The sequence below is a fragment of the Myotis lucifugus genome, unplaced genomic scaffold (genome assembly GCF_000147115.1).
Source record: "Myotis lucifugus unplaced genomic scaffold, Myoluc2.0 scaffold_257, whole genome shotgun sequence".
Taxonomy (NCBI): domain Eukaryota; kingdom Metazoa; phylum Chordata; class Mammalia; order Chiroptera; family Vespertilionidae; genus Myotis; species Myotis lucifugus.
In genome coordinates, this window is record NW_005871305.1 from 1,210,335 (window position 1) to 1,236,285 (window position 25,951).

A 25,951-nucleotide genomic window follows, 5' to 3' on the forward strand; every position below is an offset into this window, starting at 1 on the left:
CTTCTAGAGATGAGCGTAATCATTTATCTAAACAAAAGTTTATTGGCCATTCTTTTCCAGAACTTACAAACAGTCATTTGAGGACTTTCAGTGTACAAACCCGTATCTTTGCCATTTGAAACTCGGTAGAACACCTTTCCCCTCAAGTTCTGAGTGGATAGTTAATCTCACATGAAAGGACAGATTCCTTCCTTGGAACCAAAAGACACTGTTGGTCTTCCTTTCTGTAAACATTTCAGAATTTTAATTGGGTCCTATACATTCCCCAATTGACTGCAGATTCACTAACAACTACACAGCCAAACTTTTTGAAATATTGCTTATACTTGTTCTATTTTCTCACCCAACTCTCACTCCTTAACCTACTGCATCCTGCTTCTGCCTCCACTACACTACATAAGTCACTCTTTCCAAGTCACGAATGATCCCCTTGTCATTAAGTCAATTTTTTAGTCTTTTCTTACTTGACTTTGAGACAGCTACGGATGCTGCTGAGTACTCTCCTTATGAAAAGCTCTTTCCCTTTGGCTTCCATGACACTGTCCTCATCTGTGTCTCTTTCTCTCCTTCTGGGCAATTTAAATTAAAAAATGTCTTAGAATTCTTTGAAGGTCCCTGTTCTGCCTTTGGCCTTCTCCGGGTTTTGAAGTACTGTCCTCTCTGTTCCCTTATGTGCCTGTGCTGGGTGATAGCACTCCTCCTGAAATCTTACTCATCGTCTATATGCTGATTTCCAAATCTCCATCTCCATGCAGACTTTATCTCCTGAGCTTCAGGGAAATACAACAAACTCTCTACAGGATATTTAATATTGATGTCTCTCAAACGCCTCAAACTCGGCATGCTGGGAACAGAAAACGCCATCTCCCTTCCCCAGCTGTCTTCCAGGATTACCTGTCTAGGGAAATGGCACCACCACCTGTCACATGTTTCATCCTTGACCCCTTCCTCTTCTTCACATTCTCTACTTTCAATCAGATACCAAGATATCTGACCTATTTCTTGATTTTTTGCGCCCTTTTTCTATTCTTATCATCATTTTTGTACAGACTTCCTATCATCTCTTTCCCTGATTACTGTAATAGCCTCCTATCTATCTCATCTAGCTTCCCAGTTCTCTTCCAATCTCTTCTCCCCAGTTCAGAGTGGTTCTTCATCATGCATATCTAGCTATGACATTTCTCTGATTAAAACACAACTGGGTCCCGTTTGACTGGAGATGAAGTCATGGTACTTATGTGGTTTTAAGTGTCCGCATCAGCTGGTCCCATGCTTAACTATCCCTTTCACCTCTTACAATTACCCTTTGTATTTCAAATGCTGCCTGGTTGAAATTCTTTCTGTTCTTCCAGCGTGGTATGACTCTCTTGCCTTTTGGCTTCAGAATATCCCTCTGCTAGAGGATACATATGTATATAGCCGGGAACACTTCCCTCCTCCTCTTTGCCTTTCATTTGGCTCGCGTCTATTTAACTTTCAGAAATCCTTGTATCTTTTATCCCCCTTAGACAGCCTCCCATCCTCTAAAGTAGGTCAGGATAGGAAACCATTGACACTTACATATCCATGATAATGACACTTATTCTAATTGTTTAATTTTCGTTTATGTGTTTGTGATAGACAAAGACAGAGATTGCATACTCTCTATGGTAGAAATCATGCTCATTTTCTCATGATTGCATCGCAGCCCCGAGCCTCCATGCCTAACAAAGTTCATATTTGCTGGATGGCTAAATGCAGAGAGAGAAAAAGATTCAGTGTGTGTCATGTTGTCCCGCAACCAACTGAGAGAAACCAGAGTAAGCCACTTCAATATAATGCCAAATGTCACATTTGCATCTAAATTTTTATTGCGAATGGAACAAATGATATGCACATGAATTGGTGGGGGTGATATGCGGCCTTTTATGTGTTTGTGGTTTATGTGTCCACTAACATAAAGGAGGCAATAGATAATCATTGAATTAATGTTTTGAATAACTTTTCTTTGACTAAGGGAAGGAATTAAGTGAACTAAAGTGTTGCTGATTTTATTTTTGGCTCCATTAAATGCAGACATAAGATTAAGGGGAGCTCTGGTGAATAGTGGACTCAAGGTAATCTTTCAGATAATTTCTTCTTCATCTTAATATAATTTATCTCATCAAATTGTTTTTATTCACTTTTCTTTCCTAGAAGTTGTTATATCAGGAAATACATCTTATTACTTAGCCAATTCAGCAAACTATGATATTTAATATAATGTGTGTGCTCTATACCTCATCCAAAGTGAGTGCTAATGGGAATACCAAATAAAAATTGTGCCCACCTTATGTAGCTATAATATGTCAGTAATTCAAAAGTACAATCTTCCCCTACAAACTTCATACTGCTTGTATATGTCGGAAAAACTAGAAACCTAACATATTTGATATCATTCTCTTCCTCAAAACCTAGGCTTATTTATCTCCTGATTATCTCTCAAATTGGCCTCCTTAGATCCATTTCCACAATCATTAATCTCATTCAAGCTATAACCATCTCTTGCCAGAAGATTTGTAACAACTTACTAAGGGGTCTGTCTGCGTTAACATGTCTCCTACCAATTCATTCTCACTCAGCAGCCAAACCGATTTGATTATGCCCTGTTTAACATCTTCAATGGCTTTCCATCAGACTTAAAGAAAAATGCCCTGGTCTTCACTGTTTCTTCTGACTTAATGGTGCTACCAAACTTGCTCTTATATATATTTAAATAAGTTTTTATTGATTTCAGAGAGAGGAAGGGAGAAGGGGAGAGATATAAATATCAATGATGAGAGAGAATCATTGATCAGCTGCCTTCTGCACACCCTCTACTGGGGATCCAGCCCGTAACCCAGGCATGTGCCCTGACCAGACATCAAACTATGACCTCCTGGTTCATGGGTCGACACCAACCAGCCAAACTTGCTCTTTAGAAGTCCTAATCATCTATCTATCTATCTATCTATCTATCTATCTATCTATCTATCTATCATCTATCTATCTCTGGCTTTTCAGTTTCTCATCCATCTTTGTGGTGCTACAATAGATGCAACCAGGATGGTATTTTTTTTTAAAGAAAAATGTTGTCATTGCCCACAAGTAGTGTCTGATAGGGTGGTTTAGTCATTCATTTAGACACTAGGCTTAATATTTTTAATAGAAACACATTAATCCTATCCTCTGCCTGCCTCATGGTAAGGCAGCATAGTCTATGATTTCAGACACGTTTTTAGATAACAGTTCAAGGGCTTCCTGGACTTCTTTATGATGTTCATAAATTTGATGATGTAGATGAGCAGAGTTCCCAAAAGTAACCAATTAGTTATTCAAGGGCACACAATGAGTTAGTGATAGAGCAAGTACATAACAAAGGTCAGTCATCTCATTTCAATGTCTTTGTCCATTATTTTCATTTTGATTTTGGCTGGAACACAGTATATGCTGAGGAATTATCACAGTATAGGACAGAAAGTAAAGAATCAAATAATTAAATATTACAAGGTATGTAGTTTTTATCTACAATAAAATTAACCTGGTTGTAGAGTAGTCTATCATTTTTGTTTTCAAAAGGCAAAGTATAGTATCAACTGGAAAGAGAACGAGGAGGAAGGAGACTTGAGTGAGAGATCCCTGAGGAGGTCATTACTCTAGAATGAATTTTGGTCAAATGTAAATATATTCAATACTAAGACATTCATTTCTTTCTCCATAAATCAAGGCTTTATATTTAATGCACTATTTTTATATAATGCCTTTAAAAATAGTGGCTTTGTATTTTAAAAACAGATCAGAAATGTGAACTATATAATTAAAATAGAATCATATTATAATAACCTAAGTAAATATAGATAATAGATAACTTACCATACACATATCTCAAAGAATAGATAAGTGTGGCTAATGAAACAAGGAAACAAGGAACATAAAGGAAAGCATCTTTAAAATGTGGAATAAAGGTTGTATTCCTTATTAGTAGTTTGCTCATATGCTCCAAAAGGAAAGAGTATTTTTAATCCAATGAATTGGAAATGAGCTCTTATACTTGGCTCAGTGAATAGCAATATATAAATACAAAAGTTCAGCTGAGTCACTTCCAGAAGGTATTCTTGGTATCCTTCCAAATTAGGATGGAAGACATTATTTTGTGAATAAAATGGAAGATTTCAGATAAGATGCAGCCACTATATTTTGACTTGCTATTTTAAAAAACTTCATGGACAATGGCCCAAACCTGATTAATCACATAGGAACATTTTAAAGTATTGATATTTCACAACTATTTCAGTAAAAGTACCCTATAGAGAAATTCTTACAGATATTTTAAACAACTCTCTTTTTTTAAAAAAAATAATAAAGCCCTAAAGTTATAAATAAATTTAAAAATCCCATAGCCATTGCTTATAAGTTGCTGGCAGGGAAATGAGTGTGACGATAAACAACAGCAATATGACAGGGGAATTGCTTGAATGTCACACACAATGAGGGAAGAAAAGGGTTTCTTGAGTTTATCAAGATTCACACAGGAAGTGTAATTTGATGGATATGCAAAATTTTTCTAAGAGAAATAAGGAAGGAAGTTAAAGGCAAGAAGCATGGAAATATTGGGAAGCTGTTAGGGAAGAAAGTGTGAGTAAAGAGAAGGGTGGGCACAAGATGAGGCTAAGTAAGCAAAGATCAGAGAATTAAGACTTTACAGATTGTGATAGAATTTTGCTTTTTATCATGGAGTTGAAATGAAAGCCACTGAAGAAGTCTGATCAGAGAACTAAAATTTATTGAGTGCTTACTCTATGCTAGGATCTTTACAGCATTGTTTCATGCAAAGCTCATAGCCAATAATGTAGACATTGTTATCACATCCATTTGTAGATGAGGAAACCCAGGGGCAGAAAGATGAAAACACACACACACACACACACACACACACACACAAACAACACAAAACATTACAGCTCTAAAAAAAGTTACAGAGCCAGGTTTCGGTGGAGCAATTAGATACCAGAGGTGGCTCTCTTACACCTTATGCTTTACTACCTTTACCTTTGATAGTATATGGACTAGAAAGAGAGAGAGGAGGAAGAGGTGTGGGGTGCGGCTACAGTGTTTTGGCCAGGTTCAAGCCTCAGACTAATGCCCAGCTGGAGGGCAGGGCCCTCACAGCACAATCATAGCCAACGGCTGTGGTTGTAAGCTTGAACCTATGGTCCGAACACATAGCCCCACGTGCCTTGTGATAGAGTTCGGGTGCATGTAGTTGAGTGAGGTTGAAACTCATGAGAATGCTGTAAACAACTTGATCACGCCCCTACTTTGCCTCGTGGCCTCTGCTATAAAATAAAGACACGGCTTGTGGGCGCTGGCGCTGTCTCCTCATCAGGGAGCAGCATCCCACCAAGACCCAGCTTTCATTCTCTTGTCTGTCTTTTCTCAATCCTTTCACCCCCCCAACTCAGGATCACCTTTGGCCGTAACAAAGAGGAGATTGGAGTGAGGGAGTAAGGTGGAGTAAGGTGGGCATGGAAACAAGGGCAGGTATTAGAAACTAGAGGCCTGGTGCATGAAATCCGTGCACTCCAAGGGGGGGGTGGTCCCTCAGCCTGGCCTGTGCCCTCTCGCACTCCAGGAGCCCTCACTCCTTACCGCCCGCCTGTTCACTGCTCCTTGCTGCTCCTTAGTGCTACCATGGAGGTGGGAGAGGCTCCCGCCACTGCCACTGCACTTGCCAGCCGTGAGCCCAGCTTCTGGCTGAGCGGCGCTCCCCCTGTGGGAGCACACTGACTACCAGGGGGCAGCTCCTGCATTGAGCGTCTTCCCCCTGGTGGTCAGCACGCATCATAGTGACCAGCCGTTCTGGTCATTCCGCTGTAATGGTCGCTTAGGCTTTTATTATATAGAAGGCTTTTATTATATAGATATATTATTGATTTCAGAGAGGAAGAAAGAAGGAGAGAGAGAAATATATATATATGTCAATATATATGCATATATTGATTTCAGAACGGAAAGGAGAGGGAGAGAGAGAGAGAAACATTAATGATGAGAGAGAATCATTGATTGGCTGTCTCCTGCATGCCCTCCACTGGGTGATGGAGACTACAACCTGGGCATGTGCTCTGACCAGAATCAAACCCTGATTTCCTGGTTCATAGATCAACACTCAACCACCGAGCATTGCCAGCCGGGCTGTACTCTGCTTTTATGTAAAGTTTTATTGTAAGGAAACTACAACTCTCATTGGGTTGAGAATTACCTTGTGAGTCTTTCTAAGGTTTAGTGAGTCACATTTTTGGGCACGATCAAATTAAATAGTATTTATTTCTGCAACTTATCACATATATTCAAACATACACACTCAAATGAGTGGTGTTCCCTTTAAAGACATAATATTAGTCAGCTACATAGGAATCTCAATCATGCAACTATGTAGCTCACTGAAACATATTTGTGTTTCCCCATAGAGGCAATATCACACTCTTTCGATATGTTCAGTGACAGCAGATCTTCCTTTGAGAGTGAGAGCAATATTTAAAAACAAACCTATCTATGAACAAAGATCGAATATTAAGTCACAAATCAAGTGGGGTGATCAAAAAGCTAGAGGTTACTAAAATATTTATGCTCCTTTTGATTTATACACCTCTTTATCTGCCATAAAAGAGTCACAGAACGTTTTCAGCAATGATGACTGGAATAAGTATAAACCCTCCTAAGGTGACTACTAGGAAAGGTAACTTTCATTTGAATAAACTCATGCTGGTGTGCTCACTAAAATAAAGAAATAATTATACAAGCAGCTTAATTTGTTTACAGTCACTTTTTATTTTCTAGTTATTTTCACAGTTGACACTTCATAAATTCTTTTAAGTGTGAAATAACAATATATTAAATCAGTAATGTTATTGCTTAGTATCTATAACTTCTTCGAAAATGACTCAGATTTTTACTTTTTTTCCCTTTGGATCAATGAATTAATTTTTTATTGATCCCTTTCACACAAAAATGTATTATAGACCAATAAAAGATCTATGCGAGGCAGTGTGGAGGATACAAATCTTACTGTTGCTTATATACTCCGGGACTAGTACAGTGCTTGGCCCTCAGTAAATATTTACCAGCAAACATTTAGTAAATATTAGTTTCATATATGAGTGAATAAATGATATTAAATTACACATATAATTATTATATATAATAAAAATTATATATAATTAGATGTTATATATAATATTATTCCTGTTACAAATACATTATTGGCCCAGACTGCTGATAATCATCCACCCAAAATTTAGAGGCTTACATCATCAACAATTACTAATGTTGTTCCCAAATCTGCAATTTGGACAGGGCTCAGTGGGAATAGCTTCTCTTCTTGACTACTTCATGCACTGTCAATTGGTCTGTTTTGAAATCCAGGTGGACTGGAGGAATGGAGTCTGGAATCCCCTGAAGATTCACTCATTCACATGTGTAGAGGTGCTACTGGCTGTTGGCTGGGACCTCAGCCCAGGGATATCACCTGGAAAACTGCTGGGGTTGCTGACAGCATATTGTTTAGGTTCCAAGAGCTAGCATTCAAGTAATCTAGGCAAAGTAGATGGTGTTTTTATGACCCAGTCCTGAAGGTCACATGGATCACTTCTGTTATTCTCTCTTGGTTAGGGCAATCACAAAGGTCATGGTGGATGTAGAAGCTGCCATGCGATGGAGGAATGTTAAGGTCACACTGGAAGAAGAGCATGTGGGATGGGTTATACTGCAGTAGCCAGTTTCGGAAAATATAACCCGCCATATTTTACATCTATTAGTATATAATTTTATTTATGAAGTGTACTTCCATTCACTAACTTTAGAAAACATTGTTCCCAAATAAAATTTGCCCTGCTAAAGGGATTCTATCTGACCCAATAAACATTTGTTGTTCATTTTCTCCTTCCTGTTTCTGCTCATTCTCTGTTCTGTTAAATAGGCTCCTCTGCCCTCCCAAACCTCTCCTCACATCCATTCAAGCTAAGACCAAGGCTTACTTACTTTTTCATTTAAGTATTTGTCCTCTCTTAAGTTGTTTGTCTCTCTTCCCTCCCTCCCTCCTCCTCCTCCTCCTCCCTCCCTTCCTTCCTTCCTTCCTTCCTTCCTTCCTTCCTTCCTTCCTTCCTTCTTTCCTTCTTCCCCCTCTCTCACCTGAAAAGCATTTACTCTTATCTCCACTCATTTTGTCACTAAATATTTACTATTAGTGGATGCTTGTCTTTTTAGAAATTTTTAGTAAACTACATATTCTTTCTTATCCAGAAGAATTACTTGTCATCTAAAATATACTCTTTCTGTCAGTAAATATAAATTAATGTAACTTCAAGTTGAGTTAAAAGTGGAAAATGCCATTCTGTATGTCAATCTATATTATTAGATGTAAAAATAAAAATTGTCTTTCCTGAAATTTGATTCTGATATGAAACAAATGATGACAAATTATCTGCATATGACAAATTTGAGGTGCATATTGAGATTGTGTGTTTTTTCTCCCGAAGAGACTGAAAATCAAATAAGTAAAAAATGAAACTAAAATAACAATATATTTCTCCATTAAATCCATAGCATTTCATAAGGTATTTTGCATAAGTATTACCGAAATAGTAAAGATATTAATTTCATTCAGTTTTTCAAACAAACCTCACCATTTTAAGTAATGCAAAAAATTTAATCTGGAGGTAAAGGGAGGGAGAGACAAACTTAAAATAGGTCATATAGAAATTACATATAATTAATTGCTTTACAGGAAGTCACTGAAAAAATAACCAATTTGTTTATATTATGTGGAATCATTGAGAAATGCTCTTATGGAGTCATTGAGAAATAATGTCTTATGTGCACCCTATCATATCCCTAGCACCTGGCAAATGTGTCATACAAAAGGTGAATAATAAAATATTTTGCAGAAAAAATATGCCTTCTGAAAGTATATTTTCTGGTTATTTAAAAAAGCTAATGTGTTCTTTAGCTTTATAATGGTCTCAATATTCTTGATTTTATAGTTCAAAATATGTGAGATTTGGGACTATTTTCAAAGTTTAGGTTTTGTTTTCTGAATTCAGGAATCATATAGAGATTACTCCTCCATTTGTGCTCTTAGAGTCTTTCCTACATACTGCTACTATAGTAGTGATCACATATGAGATTATATCATACTGTATCATGCTGTATCAGATACTTGCTATTTATTTTTACACATACTTTCCTCAAACCTTAGATTGCAAGCAACTCAAGGTATTTTTGCCCTAAATTGTGTACTCCTGGAACAAAATGGTTTTTCCTAAAATTTGATTCTGTGTGGTAGCAGCTGCTCATTGACTGTTTAGAGAATGAGAATGTGAATCAAGTGTTTACACTTTTGCATAGTTTTCTTTAATAAACTAAGTCAAACTAATGTTAACCTTTCAGAACTTATGAAACCACTCCACCTATTCACATAACATATTGAACTTAATATCAGAACAGATACATTTTCAACATACTCTGTAGACATTTGTATACTAGCTTTGTGTATACTGTGGTGTTCTGTTTTTTTTTTTAAAGAGATGAGTAACTTTAGAAATCTTTTCTTTTTATTGAAGTAGCACCGATTCCTTAGGAGATTTGAGCACATCTCTCACACCATCACTTCCAGTTCTAGAAACGGGAAGGAGCAGGCCATACAACCTCAGTATCCAAAGTGACGTGAATGGGTCTATTATACATGTTTATGAAAGTTTCTGGTTCCATGAATTCTTCAGATCTGTATAAATACTTAATTATTTGTTCTTGGAGGAGTAATTCAGGTGCAGGTTGGTGCAAGCTCTCGCCCGGTCCCTTTACGCCCACTTTAAGAGTCTTGAAAAAGTAGAGTGCTAATTTATGGGTCTGGGTGAGAAACTCAGTGATGACCTCTTCCAGGGACTGTGACTGTGTCACATCATCCAGATACATGACTGGCACTTTGATGACCACAACATGCCATTGCATGAAGATCCTTGTTGGGATGTTATGGGACACGACTATAATTTTCATCCCTTGGATAAAATATTCTCCTCTATTCTTTCTATGGTTAATATAATCTAAAAGAATACGATAAAGAGTACCACTGGAAGACTCAAGGATATGCACAATGAAAGTACGATACATGAGCAGCAATCCTGTTACTGGTTCTCCTATGTGAGGTTTTGCAATCGACTGAAACACTTGCTCATAGTATTCAGTGACATCTTTTTTTTCTATGTTGTCTCTTGTCATGGCCACTAGGAACATCCTATCAAGAAGGAATTTCTTTAACTGGAGTCTTTGCTTTTCTTCCTGAAAATGCAAGTAATTGTTTCGTGGAACTTGTGGCTGCATAAGATTTTCCATTGGCAACGGTCTTTTGCTGCTCTTTTGGGTATGGGTTGAGAAGGACATGATGAGTCCTAATTATTCTTCTAGATGATTCTAATGTTTAGCTTATTTCAATATTTAGACCATCAGGGTACATCTTCAATGAGGATCTCTTATTTTTATTTATTCTGACAAAAAGAAAAATAGTTTACTCAGTTTGTCAAATACTACTGAATAGCAAAATCCCTTCCCAGTATTATCAATAAACAATGCCCTGGAAATGAAAGAGAATATTAAAACTAGACTCAAACTATGGAGATTTTTTAAAAAGTTTACAGTTAAATAACTAACACTTGCTTCCTAAGAAAAACTCTGCAATAAACTGGGAAGTAGGGAGAAGAGAGAAGTTGATCTAGAGACGTTCACTCTATTTTGTTTGCATTATTATTTTCCTCTTCAAGTTATAGTTCATTTTTTCTCAATCCCATCCTTGAATCATACACACACATACACAGAGACTGACATAGAGATAGGAAAAAAGCATGTATATATATATATTTAATATATATATATATAAGTTATATATATATTGCTAGAGAGAGAAAATATACCCACTGACAGTCACTGACAGTAGCATTGGCATCACATTAAACCATCTTTTCATTTATTAAACCATCTTTTCATTTATGTAATGGTGATTACAGATTATTCTTGATTTGTCATTCTCTTTTTAAATACTATTTTATGGTGATTTACCAATTTATTTTATAGTACTGATCAAAAGTATTTTTTTTTAAATGCAGGGATCTCTCAGGTCCCAATTGTCTTATTTAACCTTTATTCAGTTACAGTTAATAATGAAAGTTAATAATATTGATTGGGTAACAACGGCAAACCTTGGAAATAACTAATTTTGATTCTTTGTTTTTCATTCTATCAACAAACCTCAGAAATAGCTTTTTCATTTTCTTTTTTCTTTCTTTTTTTGTTGTTGGTGGGGGTGGGAGTCAAATTAAAAGAAGTTTCTTTACTTTTACTCTTACAAATATTTTCTTCCATCCAGGTCAACTTAACATTTTTCTTTCTTCGAGTACTTCTTTCTTTTCCTTGTCCATGAGGTGCTACTTATCCTCCTCCGTCACTCTTCCAACTGCCAGTGTGCTGGGGGTGCTCTCAGCTGTCCCGTGTTCTATTCTGATTTTTATAGTGACCTAGTGAGTCAGAATGTCAGTTGGGTTAAAGGGGCAGAGAGCTCTGGCAACTTCCATTTCTCAATTTAATGAGGGATCTCGGCAGACACCTCAATATTCCAGTAGAGGAAATGAGGGCTTCTTTTCCAGAATGGCTTCTCTTTAGACAGGTGCCTTTGTGAGTCAGATGGGGGGCGGGGGGGCTGGATATGTTCCTACACATATTTTTTTTTGTCCACAATTTAGAGGAGAGAAAACTACTGTTATATGGCTTGAGTATGATTCAAACGTGCTCTCAATAATACCCTTACTCTAAGGTAAAGATATATTTATGAATTAATTAAAGACTATTAATAAGAACACATACCAGATTCTGTGTAATGGAGACTACTGCAGGCATACCTCAGAGATATTGCAGGTTTGGTTCCAGACCACTGCAATAAAGCGAAAATCACATGAAAGTGAGTCACATAAATATTTTTGTTTTCCCACACATATAAAAGTTATGTTTACACCACATTGTATTTTATTAATTGTGCAATAGAATATGTCTAAAAATGTACTTACCTTTATTAAGCATAGGTAATTGTAAAAAATAGCTACCTATCATCTGAACATTTAACTAGTGGTAATCTTTTAGCTGGTGTCTTACCTCAATGTTGATGGCTCCTGACTGATCAGGATGGTGGTTGCTAAATGTTGGGGTGACTGGCAATTTCTTAAAATAAGACAATAATGAAGTTTGCTTTATCAATTGACTCTTCCTTTCATAAATTATTTCTCTCTCTAGTATGCAATGCTGTAGGCATTTTACCAGAGTAGAACTTTCAGTATTGGAATCAACCCTCTTGAACCCTGCTACTGTTTTATCAACTGGCTTTGGGTAATATTCTCAATCTCTTGTTATTTCAACACTCATCACAGCATCTTCACTTCATAGAGTCAGGAGTAGATTCCATCTCAAGAAACCACTTTCTTTGCTCATCCATAAGAAATAATTTACCCATTCAAGTTTCATCATGAGAGTGCAGTAATTCAATCACATCTTCAGGCTCCACTTCTAATTCTGGTTCTTTTGCTCTTTCAAACACTTCTGCAGTTACTTCCTCCCCCAAAGTCTTGGATCCCTCAAAGTTATCTATGAAGACTGGAATCAGTGTCTTTTAAACTACTGTTAGTGATGGTGCCTTGATCCCTTCTCATGAATCACAGGTATTCTTAATGGTACCTATAATATTGAATTCTTTCTAGAAGGTGTTCAACTGAGTTTGCCCTGATCCATCAGACAAATCACTGTCCCTGGCAACTATTCCCTTATGCAATATATTTCTTAAATAATAAGACTTGAAAATCAGAATTACTCCTTGATCCACGGACTGCAGAAAGGAGTGTATTAGCAGGCATGATAACAACATTAATCTCATTGTACATTTTCACCAGACCTTTTGGATGGCCAGGTACATTATCAATGAGCATTATTATTTTGAAAGGAATCTTTTTTCTGAGCTATAGGTCTCAACAGTGAGCTTAAAAAAATATATAACAGCCTATAAAGTAAACAGTCTTTGTTCCATTTACAGAGCACAGGGGCAGCGTAGACTGAGCATTTAAGAGCCCAGGAGCCTTCAGAATGGTGAAAGAGCATTGGCTTCAACTTAAAGTCACCAGCTGTGCTAGCCTCTAACAAGAGGGGTCAGTCTGTCCTTTGAAGCGTTGAGGCCAAGCATTAATGCCTTCTCTCTAGTGATAAGTTCTCAATGGCATTTTCTTCCAATATAAGGCAGTTTCATTTACAATGAAAATCTGTTGTTTAGTACTGCCACCTTCATTAATTATTTTAAGCTCAATCTTCTGTATTACTTGCTGTAGCTTCTATATAGCACTTGCTTCACCTTGCACTTTTATGTTATGTAGGTGGTTTCTTCTCTTAAATATCATGAACCAGTCTCTGCTAGTTTCAGACTTTTATTCTGTAGCTTCCTTACTTCTCTCAGCATTCATAGAATTGCAGAGAGTTAGAGCCTTGCTCTGGATTAGTCTTTGGCTTTAAGAGAATATTGTGGTTGGTTTGATCTTCTACCCAGACCACTAAAACTTTACATAGCAGTGGGCTATTTCACTTTCTTATTTATTTGTTTGTTCACTGGGGTATCACTTATAATTTCCTTCAAGAAATTTTCTTTTGCATTCACAACTTGGTTGAATTTTTGGTGCAAGAGACCTAGCTTTTGGCCTGTCTGGGCTTTCAACATGCCTTCCTCACTACACTTAGTCATATCTACCTTTTGATTTCAAGTGAGGAGCATGTAATTCTTCCTTTCGTTTGACCACTTAGAGGCCATTGTATGGATATCAATTGGCCTAATTACAATATTGTTGTGTCTCAGGGAATGGGGGCCCCAGGAAAGGAAGAGAGACAGGGAAACAGTTGGTCAGTGGATCAGTCAGAACATACACATTATTTACCAACTAGAGGCCCGATGCACAAAATTTGTGCAAGGGGCTCGGTCCTGGCAGCTGTGGTGGCTTGCCTTGGCTCTCACAGCCCTGGGTTCATCTGGAAGGACATCCGGAAGGTTGTTTGGCTGTCTGGTCTTATTAGCATATTAGGCTTTTATTATTATAAATTAAGTTTGCTGTCTTATATTCTTATACATGGTTCATGGCACCCCCAAAACAATAGTAACATCAAAGATCACTGATCACAGATCACCATAGCAAATATAATAATAAAGAAAAAGTTTTAAATATTATGAGAATTACCAAAATCTGACACAGAGACATGAAGTGAGCCCCTAATAAAGGAGCTTAATTGTGATTTTTCTCCCCATGTGTGTTTTTTGTTTCATCAACCTAATGTTTCATCATTATAATTTCCACATAAACTATACAAAGTATCACCAAACCATCCCTTCTTTAAAAGAGTGATAATCTTGCCCTGACCAGGTGACCAGGTGGCTCAGTTGGTTGGAATGTCCTCCAGTACCCAGAAGGTGGTGAGTTCGACTCCAGGTCAGGGCAAGTACAAGAGGCAATTAATTGATGCTTCTCTCTTTGTCTCTCTCTTCCTCTCTCCTCTTTCCTCTCTCTCTAAAAACCAGTAAAAAAAATATCCTTGGGCAAGGATTAAAAAAAGTAATAATCTCTTAATTGATGTTGACCTAAAATATATGAAATTTTCATTTCTATAACTTAAAAACGGTCTGATATTCACAGACTTATGTGATCCAACCTAATACATTTAGAAAACACTAGTTTTTACCACCGTATATAATAGTTTGACCTTCATTTTCCCAATGCATTTTTCCATTTCTCGATGCATTTTTAGTTGTTTGGTTGCTTCTTCCAAATTTTAGTTTCATTGTCACATGGCTATCTGAAACATTTAAGGGCATCTTACCTTGTTTCCTTGACTTTCATAAACCATACTCTTAAGTGTCAAGACTAAAGTTTTGAGCAGATAGAAATAGAATCAACACGTAGTTTGATTGCCTGGTGTATATAATTAATCTTAATTGTGTACTCTCCTTTCAATGGATGATCAGCATTTGAGTTCCCAGATGCCATAGTCTTTGTGTTTTATGTATTAAGGAGCAGTTATTTCCCCTTAGGTAGTGACTCAAGCAGACCTCTTCTGTCTAGCCAATGAAACAAGGAGACATCAATGTTTTTCCAACCAGACTAATCTGTTTAGAGCAGATATCTATGTTCAAATAACTGCCAAATGGCAGGACTTGAATTAAAACTTAAGCTGAGGAGTCGTTTTTAAATTATTCTACCTATCTACCCTTGTCATCCAATTTATCTTGCATAAAACACAACATATATTTGTAACGCATTTCGAGCAGCGCACCTTAAAGTTCACTAGATACTTTATGCTCTGGTTTTATTATCTGGAAGCAAATGTTACTGAAAATACAAACTCTCAGTGTCCTTTTGTGCTCATAAGGCAGATAAAAAGGATTAAAAAGATTAAACACTATCAACTTATTATTTACCATGTGCCACATACTAGATGTTTTTACTTACATTAAATCAATTTAATCTTCACAACAACCCTATATGGTAGATACAATTTTGCCTACAACTTATAGATAATGGAACGTAATCATGGGGTAGTGAAGTACCCTGCATATGTGAACCATCCTCTCAATAACTTCCCTCTTTCCACCCAGGGTAGAGAGAGGAGGAATTATTCCCTCTCCTTATCCTTTGTCACAATGTCATTCTTTGCTCCTCTATGACATGACGATTCCTTTGGAAATGGAGGATAGTATATGGTTTGAATAAAATAATTTGAAAGGAATACCCCTACATCATACCTGTGATTTAACAAATTGATGTCCTGTATTTATCTTTTCAATCATCTCAGATTTATCTACACCTTTGGTGTGTCAGATAATATGATAGGCTCTGTAAGAGACACACCATTGAAAACACCTGGTTCCTAATTCTAGGCGGTTAGAGTCCAGTAGGGGTGATTAGATGTCCATGAATCACCACAGCACTGGAAGAAATAGAATAAATGCCATGTGAATGACATTCGGTGCTGTGGAGACACTGTGGTTGGGGTTTCTTGGAAAGTTTAATGAAAGAGTTCTTGTTTGGGCATGACTATCGGGGAATAGAGTTGGGGAGTGGCTCTGTGTATATTCCATAGATTTATTTCTTTAAAGTGTCAAAATTTGCATTAAGTGAATTTGATTTCTGGTTCCTGGAATACCAAGTCCCACTTTGACCTTTCACTTGTGCTCATGTACTAGAGAAACAGATAAAACTAAATCTAAAACATTTCCATCACTTCCACTAACTTTTTCTGCATTTTGACATTTCTAAATAATCAGTATAAGAGAATTCATGGTCTAAATAAATTGCTAACAACTAGGAGTGCATACATTAACAATTACATAGACAAAATATACCCAATTTAGCAGAGCAAACCAGAATGAGATTAGTTACCAAATCACTAGCTATTTGAAGATTTATAAAAAAGGAAAGCCAGATTACCTTCTCCAGCATTGCTTCTTTTTTTAAAAAAAAAATATATTTTTATTGATTTCAGAGAGGAAGGGAGAGGAAGAAAGAGATAGATACATCAATGATAAGAGAGAATCACTGATTGGCTGCCTCCTGCATGCCCCCTACTGGGGATTGAGCCCACAACCTGGGCATGTGCCCTTGACTGGAATTGAACCTGGGACCCTTCAGTCCGCAGGCTGACGCTCTATCCACTGAGCCAAACCAGCTAGGGCCCAGCATTGCTTCTTTGCCCAATACATGGAGCACTGTTTGGTAATTGTTTAACAAGGAGAGCACAGGCTGGGAATATTTTGTTATTCAACTCCAGCATTTAACATATGTCTACTATTTGTAAAAAACAAACAACAAAAACCAATAAATGCCACATACTATAGAGATATTCTTGTGAAACAGATAATATATCTGCACATGAAAAATTCAGTTCTATTAGTGGAGCTTAAAGTCTCCACAATTACAGGGGCTGGAGAGAAGAAATGTTATATTAGTAATAAAATCATAAACAATGAACGTCAAAACCACAAAATGCTGGAACAATTAAACTTGGCTGGAAGAACTAGCATTTACGCTGGGCATAAACATATGTGATTTGTGGGAGAGTGTGTGTGTACGGGGGGGTGGGGGGCAGGGAAGGTGTGGAACAGACTCTGTACGGTTGAAGCATAAAGGCAGAGAGCACTTGTTACAGAGCTGGGAAATGTGGCATTGCGTTATGAAAGTGGCAATTGTCCGGTTTGTCTCAAGTGTAAACCACAGAATCTTCAGGTTTGTTAAAGTGCAAATTCCTGCTCTCTAGCCCTAAAGGGTCTTAGTTATCTTAAAGTGAGATCCTTAAAGTGAGGTCCAAGAACTTGCATTTTTGATGTGTTCTCCCAGTGTCTCTACCTATTTCACTTTAAAGAAGAATGGGTTAAGTTGTGGTAGCTTAAAGTCTGGCTACTAGAATCACCTGATGAGGAATTAAACAAAAAGAGCCAGCTCTGGGTTCTAATTCAATTAGTGTGGAGTGGAACTCGGACGTCTATTTGTGAAAGCCCCTCCAGGTAATTCTAAGTGTAGTTTGGAGTAGAACTGCAGACCTAGGCTAGTGGGTGAGCAGAGGGAAGGAGTGGAAAAGGAGAGGAAAGGAAGTTGCAGCCGATGTGTGGAGGACTCGGATGTCATGCTCAGAGGTTGGAATTTTACTCTTTCGATAGTAGGGGATCACTGGGATTTTGGGTGCCTGTAATGTATTTTAGAAAGTTGCCTGTGAAGTGCAGAGGAATTAGAGATGGGAAATGCTGGAGGCAGCCTGAGTACTTTTCAGAATCCTGCGGTTGCCAAATGAGTGCTATTCTGACAGTCCAAGAGACAATTGGTTCAACTTTTCTGGAAAGCAATTTACCACATGGATCATGTGCTAAAAAATTTCATGCTTTTTAACCAGGTAATGTGTCTTCCAGGTACATATCATAAAGAAATAAAATTACTGACATTTTAATACATTAAAATATTATAGGAATAATAAAAAAGAGAACTTTGAAAAATTGAATATATATATATATATATATATATATATATATATATATAAATTATGGAATACTATGGTGCCCTGAAACCATTTTTGAAGACTATTTTAAATGCAGGCAAAAACAGTTATTCTCTAAAGTAAATAATATAATACAGAAAATTATATATAGCATGTAATGCCAGTTTTATTTTTATTTATTTATTTTTTTTAAATATATTTTTATTGATTTTCCACAGAGAGGAAGGGAGAGAGATAGAGAGTTAGAAACATTGATGAGAGAGAAACATCGACCAGCTGCCTCCTGCACATCTCCCACTAGGGATGTGCCCGCAACCCAGGTACATGCCCTTGACCGGAATCGAACCTGGGACCTTTCAGTCCGCAGGTCGACGCTCTATCCACTGAGCCAAACCGGTTTCGGCACCAGTTTTATTTTTAAAAATAACTAGAGTAGAAGAACATCTAGGCAAATGTTAAAACTGGTGGTATTTGGTGGTAATATTTGTTTTATATTTTCCAAAAATGTTAAGCATCTATAAATACATTATTGTTCTGTTCAGAAAAAAAATAACATCAAAAATAAATAAGGCTGTGATGATCATTTGGTGAAAGGTAACAAATGTACTGCTGTTTGTGAGTCTGGGATAATCTAAATTAAGTGTTTGCAGGCTGGTCAGCTTGGCACAGTGGTTGAGCGTCTACCTATGAACCAGAGGGTCAGGGTTTGATTCCCGGTCAGGGCACATACCCGGGTTTCGGGCTCAATTCCCAGTGTGGGGCGTGCAGGAGGCAGCTGATCAATGACTCTCTCTCATCATTGATGTTTCTATCTCTCCCTCTACCTTCCTCTATGAAATCAATAAAAAAATTAAAAACAAAGAAAGAGTTTGCTGATGGGCAGAATTTGTAATATGGCAGATCCTGGGTCAGGATGAACAGGAGGATAAACACTCAGGGGTGTTTGGGCCTAGTGAGAAAGAGGCGAGCTAGGAACACATGGAGGTGAAAGAGGGAGCCGTTATTAAGAAAGCCCAGGAACTGTAGGTGGAGAAACAGTGCCAGGTGTTAGAAGAGTGGAATCAGACCAGACTTAGGTTCAGCAACCTCGATACTTGAGTTCTGACTAAGAAAGAATTCAGATCCAAGACTCGAACCATACGAGAAAGTTTATTCAGAAGGACACAGAGGTAGAAGAAATGAGCTGTAAAAGAAATGGGCTCAGGAAATAAGTTAAAGCAGCAAAAGAAAGGCCCCACAGCTTAGGAGAAAGAGGCATGGAAAAATGCACCTTGGGGGATGGGTACATAACTGGGTTGGGCCCTCCTGTCTGAGGCCCTGAGGGTTTTTATCCCCTCTCTAAGGGCTAGGATCTTCCAGAAGTTTCAGGGGACAATCTCAATAGAATATTCATCAGCTTTTCCACGTGTGGTCTCTACTGATTGGTGGATGGTAGGGGAGGGAGTCATTTCATTGCATCTGGTCCTGAAGTCAGCCTTGGCCTCGCTGTAGATTTGCTGCTTTTCTGGGCTTGGAGCTGAAACACAGGTGAGGCCTAAATGTCATCTCTAATTTGACCAAAACTTTGTCTTTGTGATCAAGAGACCCGAGGCTATGTTCCTAAGATTATTTGATGTGGTTCTGACCCTCAATGTCTTGAGGGCTTAATGCTTAAAGAAGTGATTGTGCAAGGGCTTCTATGGGATTTGTATGAGGCTATTCTCTGGTCCCTTTGTTCCTCCTCTAAGGGGGAGAGGGGGGTCTAAAAACATGGGAGGGTCCGAACAGCATGCCCCTCTATATGAAAGGTCAGGAGGTCTAAACTGAATGCTGAGGGAGGAAAGGTCACCCTGGGATCCAGGTCCTTGTTTTCCCAGTTTTGCCTGTTGCTAGGTACCTGGCGCACTTTGCCTTGGTGACATTTCATATCTGGCCTTTCGTTCCTACTCTCCACATGCTTGTCTAACTGCCTACTACAAAACCTCAGTCCAGAAAACCCTTGCACAAAGTGAGGTCTTTGTATGGCCAGCCTGAAGGATACAACTGAGGGAAAGGTGAGTATTGAAAGATTTTAGCCCAGGGTACAGTTAGAGTCTGAACTGAGGCATTAACTAACACTGAAGAAGATGATATGTAAGTAATCACCAAGTTAGACATGACTTGATCAACTCGATGTGGGAGGTGAGATATGCAAGGATTTAAAGATGACTGTGGGTTTGAATGTCAGTAACTGGGAAGACAGATGTTTTTTGGTGTTGTTTTGTTTTACTTTTGTTTTAAATAGAAAGAGAATGAAGGAGAAAGCACAGATTTAGGAAGAAAAATAGTTTGTATGTATTATGTTGAAGGGAATTGCCATAGAAACATACAGGTATAAATGCAATCAGAGTCTGGAGATCTGGAGAAATTAGGATTGTGATGCAAATTTGATAGTCATCTGCATTGAGGGAAGAGTTGAAACCATGGAAACCAAAGTGACTGAGATTATGAAAGGGAAGAAGAATGTGGAGAAGAGTACTATCATGTGGAGCACCTAATTTTAAGAGTGGACCAAAGGGAGTTAGCAAAGCATCAGAAATAGATGGGGAAGTAACGAAACACAGGACCAGGAAGGTCAATATAGGAGTGGTTTAAAAGTGGGTGATAATGGTAAAATTCTAAACAGAGGTCAAAAAACGTGAGGGCTGAGGTGATCTTTTAATATTGGCAATTACAAGATTCATGGGGACTTAAAAAATAGATTCAGTAAAATGATTGAGGGAAGCCCGATTGCACTCATTGAGTGAGTCAGTATAGAATAAGTGGTCAAAGACTAGACACTACTCCAAACATTGGTAGTAAAAAGGATGAAATCACTCATAGTAAACTGTAGAGGAGAAAGATTGTAGGGTAATTGTGCTATAGTGATCCTGGGTTTTTCTCTATTGGAAACTAGCATGCTGGTTTTTGTTTCGTTTTTAATTGCCCTTGTGTCCAGTCAGGAAGGTAAAGTCTGAAAATGGAATGCTGTATTGTGTATTTTAAGGTTGTTAGTTCTATACAGAGACTTAGGAGACTTCCAATAACACTAAACTCTGATTTATATTTGTTTGTTTTTTTCTCTTTTATCAGTGTATGTTGTATCAGGTGACATAAACCATAACAAATCTTAATTTGGTTTTTCATATATTTGTAACTTATCTCAAATGACTACAAAAAGCTTTTTTGATAAATAAAATAGCAAAGTTGCTTTCCACATACAAAGTTAATTATCATTGGAGTAATATATTTGGAATTTCAGTACAAGTACCTACTCTGGCCCATATAATCTATTATGATAAAACACATCATCAATAAGTTAATATCTATTTTAGTGCCTGCTTTTGGTTTAACTTTGACAATGGAATGGAGAAAATTAAACTAATCGAAGTTTAGAGTTGGAAAGGAATTTAGCACCAGCAACATAACATATTCCTTTTAGAGTTAAGGAAAACATGGCAGAAAGAGGCTAATTGATACTACCTCCTTCAAGTGCTTACCTAAAACAAGGTTGACTCAAACATCTATACATAAAATACTGAAACAGTGAGATGATAGTTCTTACTAGAGTACTTTTCAGGAAATATGATAGATGTTTCAGTAAGTGAAGTGGTGGCTAGAGGCATTCTAAAACAGTTCAAGGAATCTAAATCTTGTGATGCTCAATAGAGAACCATAAAATGTTTTTACACAGAAAAATAATATGATGGGTGCCTCTTTAATGGTGTTAAAACTGTATTCAGGATGCTTGGAAGGCACAATCCTTAGAGTCAGTAATGCCTACTAAACTGTTGTATTCCCAATATATAATGAGATTTCACTAGAATTTAAAACTTTAAAAGGCATTTCTTTTTATAAAAGTAATGTTAACCAAGTCTGAGTAACTATATCATTTTATTTCCTGTAACCAGATGAGCAATATAATAAAAACAAGATAGTAAAATATTTTTAAAGATCAACTATGCCCTAAATATTTAAATAGATTTTGATAATTTATCCAACAAGCCTTTATTATCCTGCCATATTTTCAGCCTACACTAAATTTAAATCCCTTTCCCCATTCTAATTCAGGACAATTCCGTATTTCCTCAGAAACTGCACCCACTAACATTAGCAGTTGAGGATATTTCAGAGCCTCATAGGATATTAGATATGTAATATATATAATTATAAGGTACAAATCACTTTTTTGTAAAATGAGTTATAGATAATGGAAATATGCTAGGGTAACTACTACATTCCTAAAGTCTATAGTAACATCACAGTGGGGGGTGTAGGCAGCTGGTCTTCCATCATCACTTTTCAGTGCTGGCTTCTCCTAGAGATGCATGGATGCCTTTCCGGCTCATGCCTCATCTGTCACTCTAATTCCTTGTCTGTATGACAGTCGCCTTTCAGCTACATATGTGCTTCTATTGACTTCATGGAAATATCATTTAAATGTGGATGCTTATGTCAAGAGAGTTCTTAGGCAGAGTTATTTTGGACTCTGAGCCTTTGGGTACTAAAACATGGATAAATAATCATTTTTGTGTCTTTTTTAGCCTCAAGAGGTTCTAAGCATCACATTTTTTAAGATATTGGCTGGGCTAACTAGACAGTCTTAACCACCAACCCATTGATCTAGTTGGTAGAAATAATTCTGACTCCCTGTGACTATTATATGTTCTTGTAACACTTTTCAGTTGCCTAAGCCACTTCTTTTCAGTTGTGATATACTCAGAAAAATCCAACTATTAATCATACAAGATGAACAAAAGCATAATTACAAAGGCACAGTTCGCAGGATTATATAATAAGTTTTGGGGCCAAATATTAAGATTATTTGGATCACCCACTCCTTAGGACTTTCAACTTTCTTAAGAAAAAAACTTGAATGTTGATTGCAGTTGCTATGATTAAATTTATTTGTGATTTTACTTTTCATTAAGGATTCTTGGTTCTGAGAGAGACCACACTTTTTGGCTATGGTTTGATGGGTAAGGTAACTTCATTTTTATCATAAACAGAGATGAAAGTGAGCGTACCATTAATTTCATATCTGACAGTTTTATGGAGTCTTTTTACAAGATAAAGAAATAGCCTGGCCTAGTCATTGTTTGATGGGTTAACCTCTAATCTACTTCCTAAAATACTGCACCTATCTACCACAGAGCCATATTCAATCTCTATCACATTTTTGTGTGTATGTGACCTTTCAATAATAAGACAGTGCCACGGTAAAAAGAAAGGGTACTTTTAAACTTTGAGTCTTGACTTAAGGCATCTTTTTGGATCCCAGCTCAGAGAGTTGGGAGGAGGGATATTAATGAATTTGCAGAGGTGGAGGCTAATGGTGTGGCATGTGTTCACTAACTAATCCTTAGTTGTTAGAAATTCGCCTCCAGTGGTATATTTGAGAACCAGGCTAGTCTTACAGTTTTAGAAGGTCATTCTCTAAGACCTATACTTCATAAAAGGGGGATTCTTCAAGATCATGTTTTTATTGTATTAGAATTGAAGTGCAGCTGTTTTCTTTGTGAATTCAAGAATAAATAATTAATAGCTTTTTTGACTGAAGATAACTTTTACACTCATAACCTATACTTTTAAAAAGCTCATTTTTAGAAAAATAAAAATCTTTTCAGGGAAAAACTGTAGCATGATCATGCTCTGCCAAACTTTCAAAAAGTGATTATCAGGTTGTGAATGCTGTTCTCTCTTTAACTTATTGTTTTAAGTGACATAAGTTTACTATACTATTTTATAGTTAAGTCATTTTTATATAATGAAATATAAAAGTGGGCAATGAAAGAGAAAAAAAGTTTATGTTATGAAAAGAATTAAAGAGAAGATTCATATTGATAGGTTGATGGTAAATTAAAACTCAAGCATACAGGGAGCTAGATTAAATTTTGAATGCTCTGTGTTACGTGAGTAGAAAAGAATGATCCTTCTGAATACTTTAAAGTGTCTGAGTGGAGAGAGTGTTGCTGAAGCAATATCTTGGAAATATAATCACTTTCTGAAGTCAGCACCTATTTATCTTAAATTAATCATTTTTTTTCTGGGTAGGCAGGTGATAATTCTGTTGCTGGGTGCCAATGTCTTTTGATTCATGGCACAGATAAAACTAGGCTCTCCTAGACTGGTGAGAGATATATACTATAAAAGATCTCCAGGTGTAACTCTTCTGTAAGATTAAGGACCGCTTTTTCGGTTTTTCAATCAGTATAAGGATTGAGAATCAGTAAATAATTGGTTTTAAAATAAATCCTTGGGTGTAATTAAGTGTATTTTACCTTCCTGCACTCAGGAGGGCATAAAGAATATTCAAAATATAAGGCAACATTTTTTTTCCTTCTTTGCTATTAACTTCTCCAGCCAAAGGCGTTCCTATGGTTGAAGTAGAAAAGGTACCATGAAGGTGCTAAGCCATATGAGTGTGGGGACTGCGGATGAAGGGTGTCATGGTGGCCCTGAGGCAGCTAACCCCATATGCCCACATGGCACAACATCGCAGGCTGGGTGCTTGAGCCTGAACTTAAAAACATTCTCCCACTTCAGAAGGTGCACTGGAGAAGTGGTCTGATTCCTTAAATAATAAATAAATGAAAATAAGTTTTAAAAAAGTAGAACTTATTCCCTAGGTTTTGTCAGTAAGGGTTGTATTATCAACTTGCCAGGGGTAGCAGATGGGGTAGCAAGAAGACAGGGAGGTCTCTTTGTCCCTGAACTGAACAGTTTGCCAGTGATTTAACCATCTTCTCCCTCCTGCTTTATACATTCACAATATGTGTGCATACATACATGTTTGTCAGGAGAAAGACTTTAGACATTTTGACTACAACTTGTGAGAGATATACGAAATCCAAGCAAAAGTTTGTGTAATATACATGTATACATTTAAAATGTTCTTTCATTATTTTATTGTATTTTGTCATCTAGCCTAAATAAGATCCCTTAATGTAGTCATTTTACACAGGGTCAATTTCTTCATTTTTGGATATAAACTTCCTTTACTTTAGTAATCTCTGCTATCCACAATGTTCTGTAGAAATTCAGCATAACAAAGTATAACTTGAACAAAAGCTAGGCATAAAACTTACCCTTACTATGTTAAATATCAGAAACCCAGCATAGTTTTTCATGTCAAGCTCTTTTTCTAAGAAAACATAAGTTAAAAACATTGTCAGAATATATTATTAATAGTAGTGTGTGTATGCTCTGGTTTCTCTTCAGACTGCATAAATCTTTCGCCTTTTTTTTAATAGTAGTGTGTGTTTAGACTTTAAGTTAGATATATTCTTCTCAAGACATTATATATAATAAACATATGTTTGTTTATAACATAATATATGGCAGATCTATATAGATTATATCTATATATATAAAAGGCTAAGTGTTCATCCTTCCCTCTGACTGGTAGCTAGGATGTGCACTGACCACCAGAGGGCAGATGCTCAATCCAGGAACTGCCAAGACACACACTAGCCATCTATATAGTCATTCAACTGGTCGACTAGTCACTATGATGCGCACCTACCACCAGGGGGCAGATGCTCAACGCACAGGGTTCCCTCCTGTCTGGATTGGGCCTGCAGGGTTTGGGCCAAAACTGGCTCTCCGACATCTCCCCAGGGGTCCCAGATTACAAGAGGGTGCAGGCCAGGCCGAGGGACCCCACCGGTGCATGAATCCGTGCACTGGGCCTCTAGTTTAAAAATAAATGGCACCACGGACCTGATGCTGACAAAGCAACATTCGGCTTCCCCCAAGTGGGACAAAGGCCCCACCACACCCTGGAACAACACCCCACCAAATTGCAGCCAACACTGCCAAGACTCCATGGCGAAAAATGTGGCCCACAGCC

At 37.3% G+C, this 25,951-nt stretch overlaps 2 protein-coding genes across 2 annotated transcripts in view; one reads left to right on the plus strand and one right to left on the minus strand.

The window, feature by feature from the left end:
• ZNF804B (zinc finger protein 804B) overlaps window positions 1–25,951 on the plus strand; it is a 380,963-nt gene that overhangs the window by 18,221 nt on the left and 336,791 nt on the right. The gene's annotated exons all lie outside the window — the stretch shown is intronic.
• On the minus strand, window positions 9,670–10,431 carry TEX47 (testis expressed 47). Its single transcript, XM_006099084.1, has one exon. It carries the CDS (start codon window positions 10,429–10,431, stop codon window positions 9,670–9,672), a length of 762 nt encoding a protein of 253 aa, XP_006099146.1.

Excerpts from the sequence above, each read along its gene's own strand:
- TEX47 (XM_006099084.1), bottom strand. The coding sequence starts at position 10,431 with ATGTCCTTCTCAACCCATACCCAAAAGAGCAGCAAAAGACCGTTGCCA.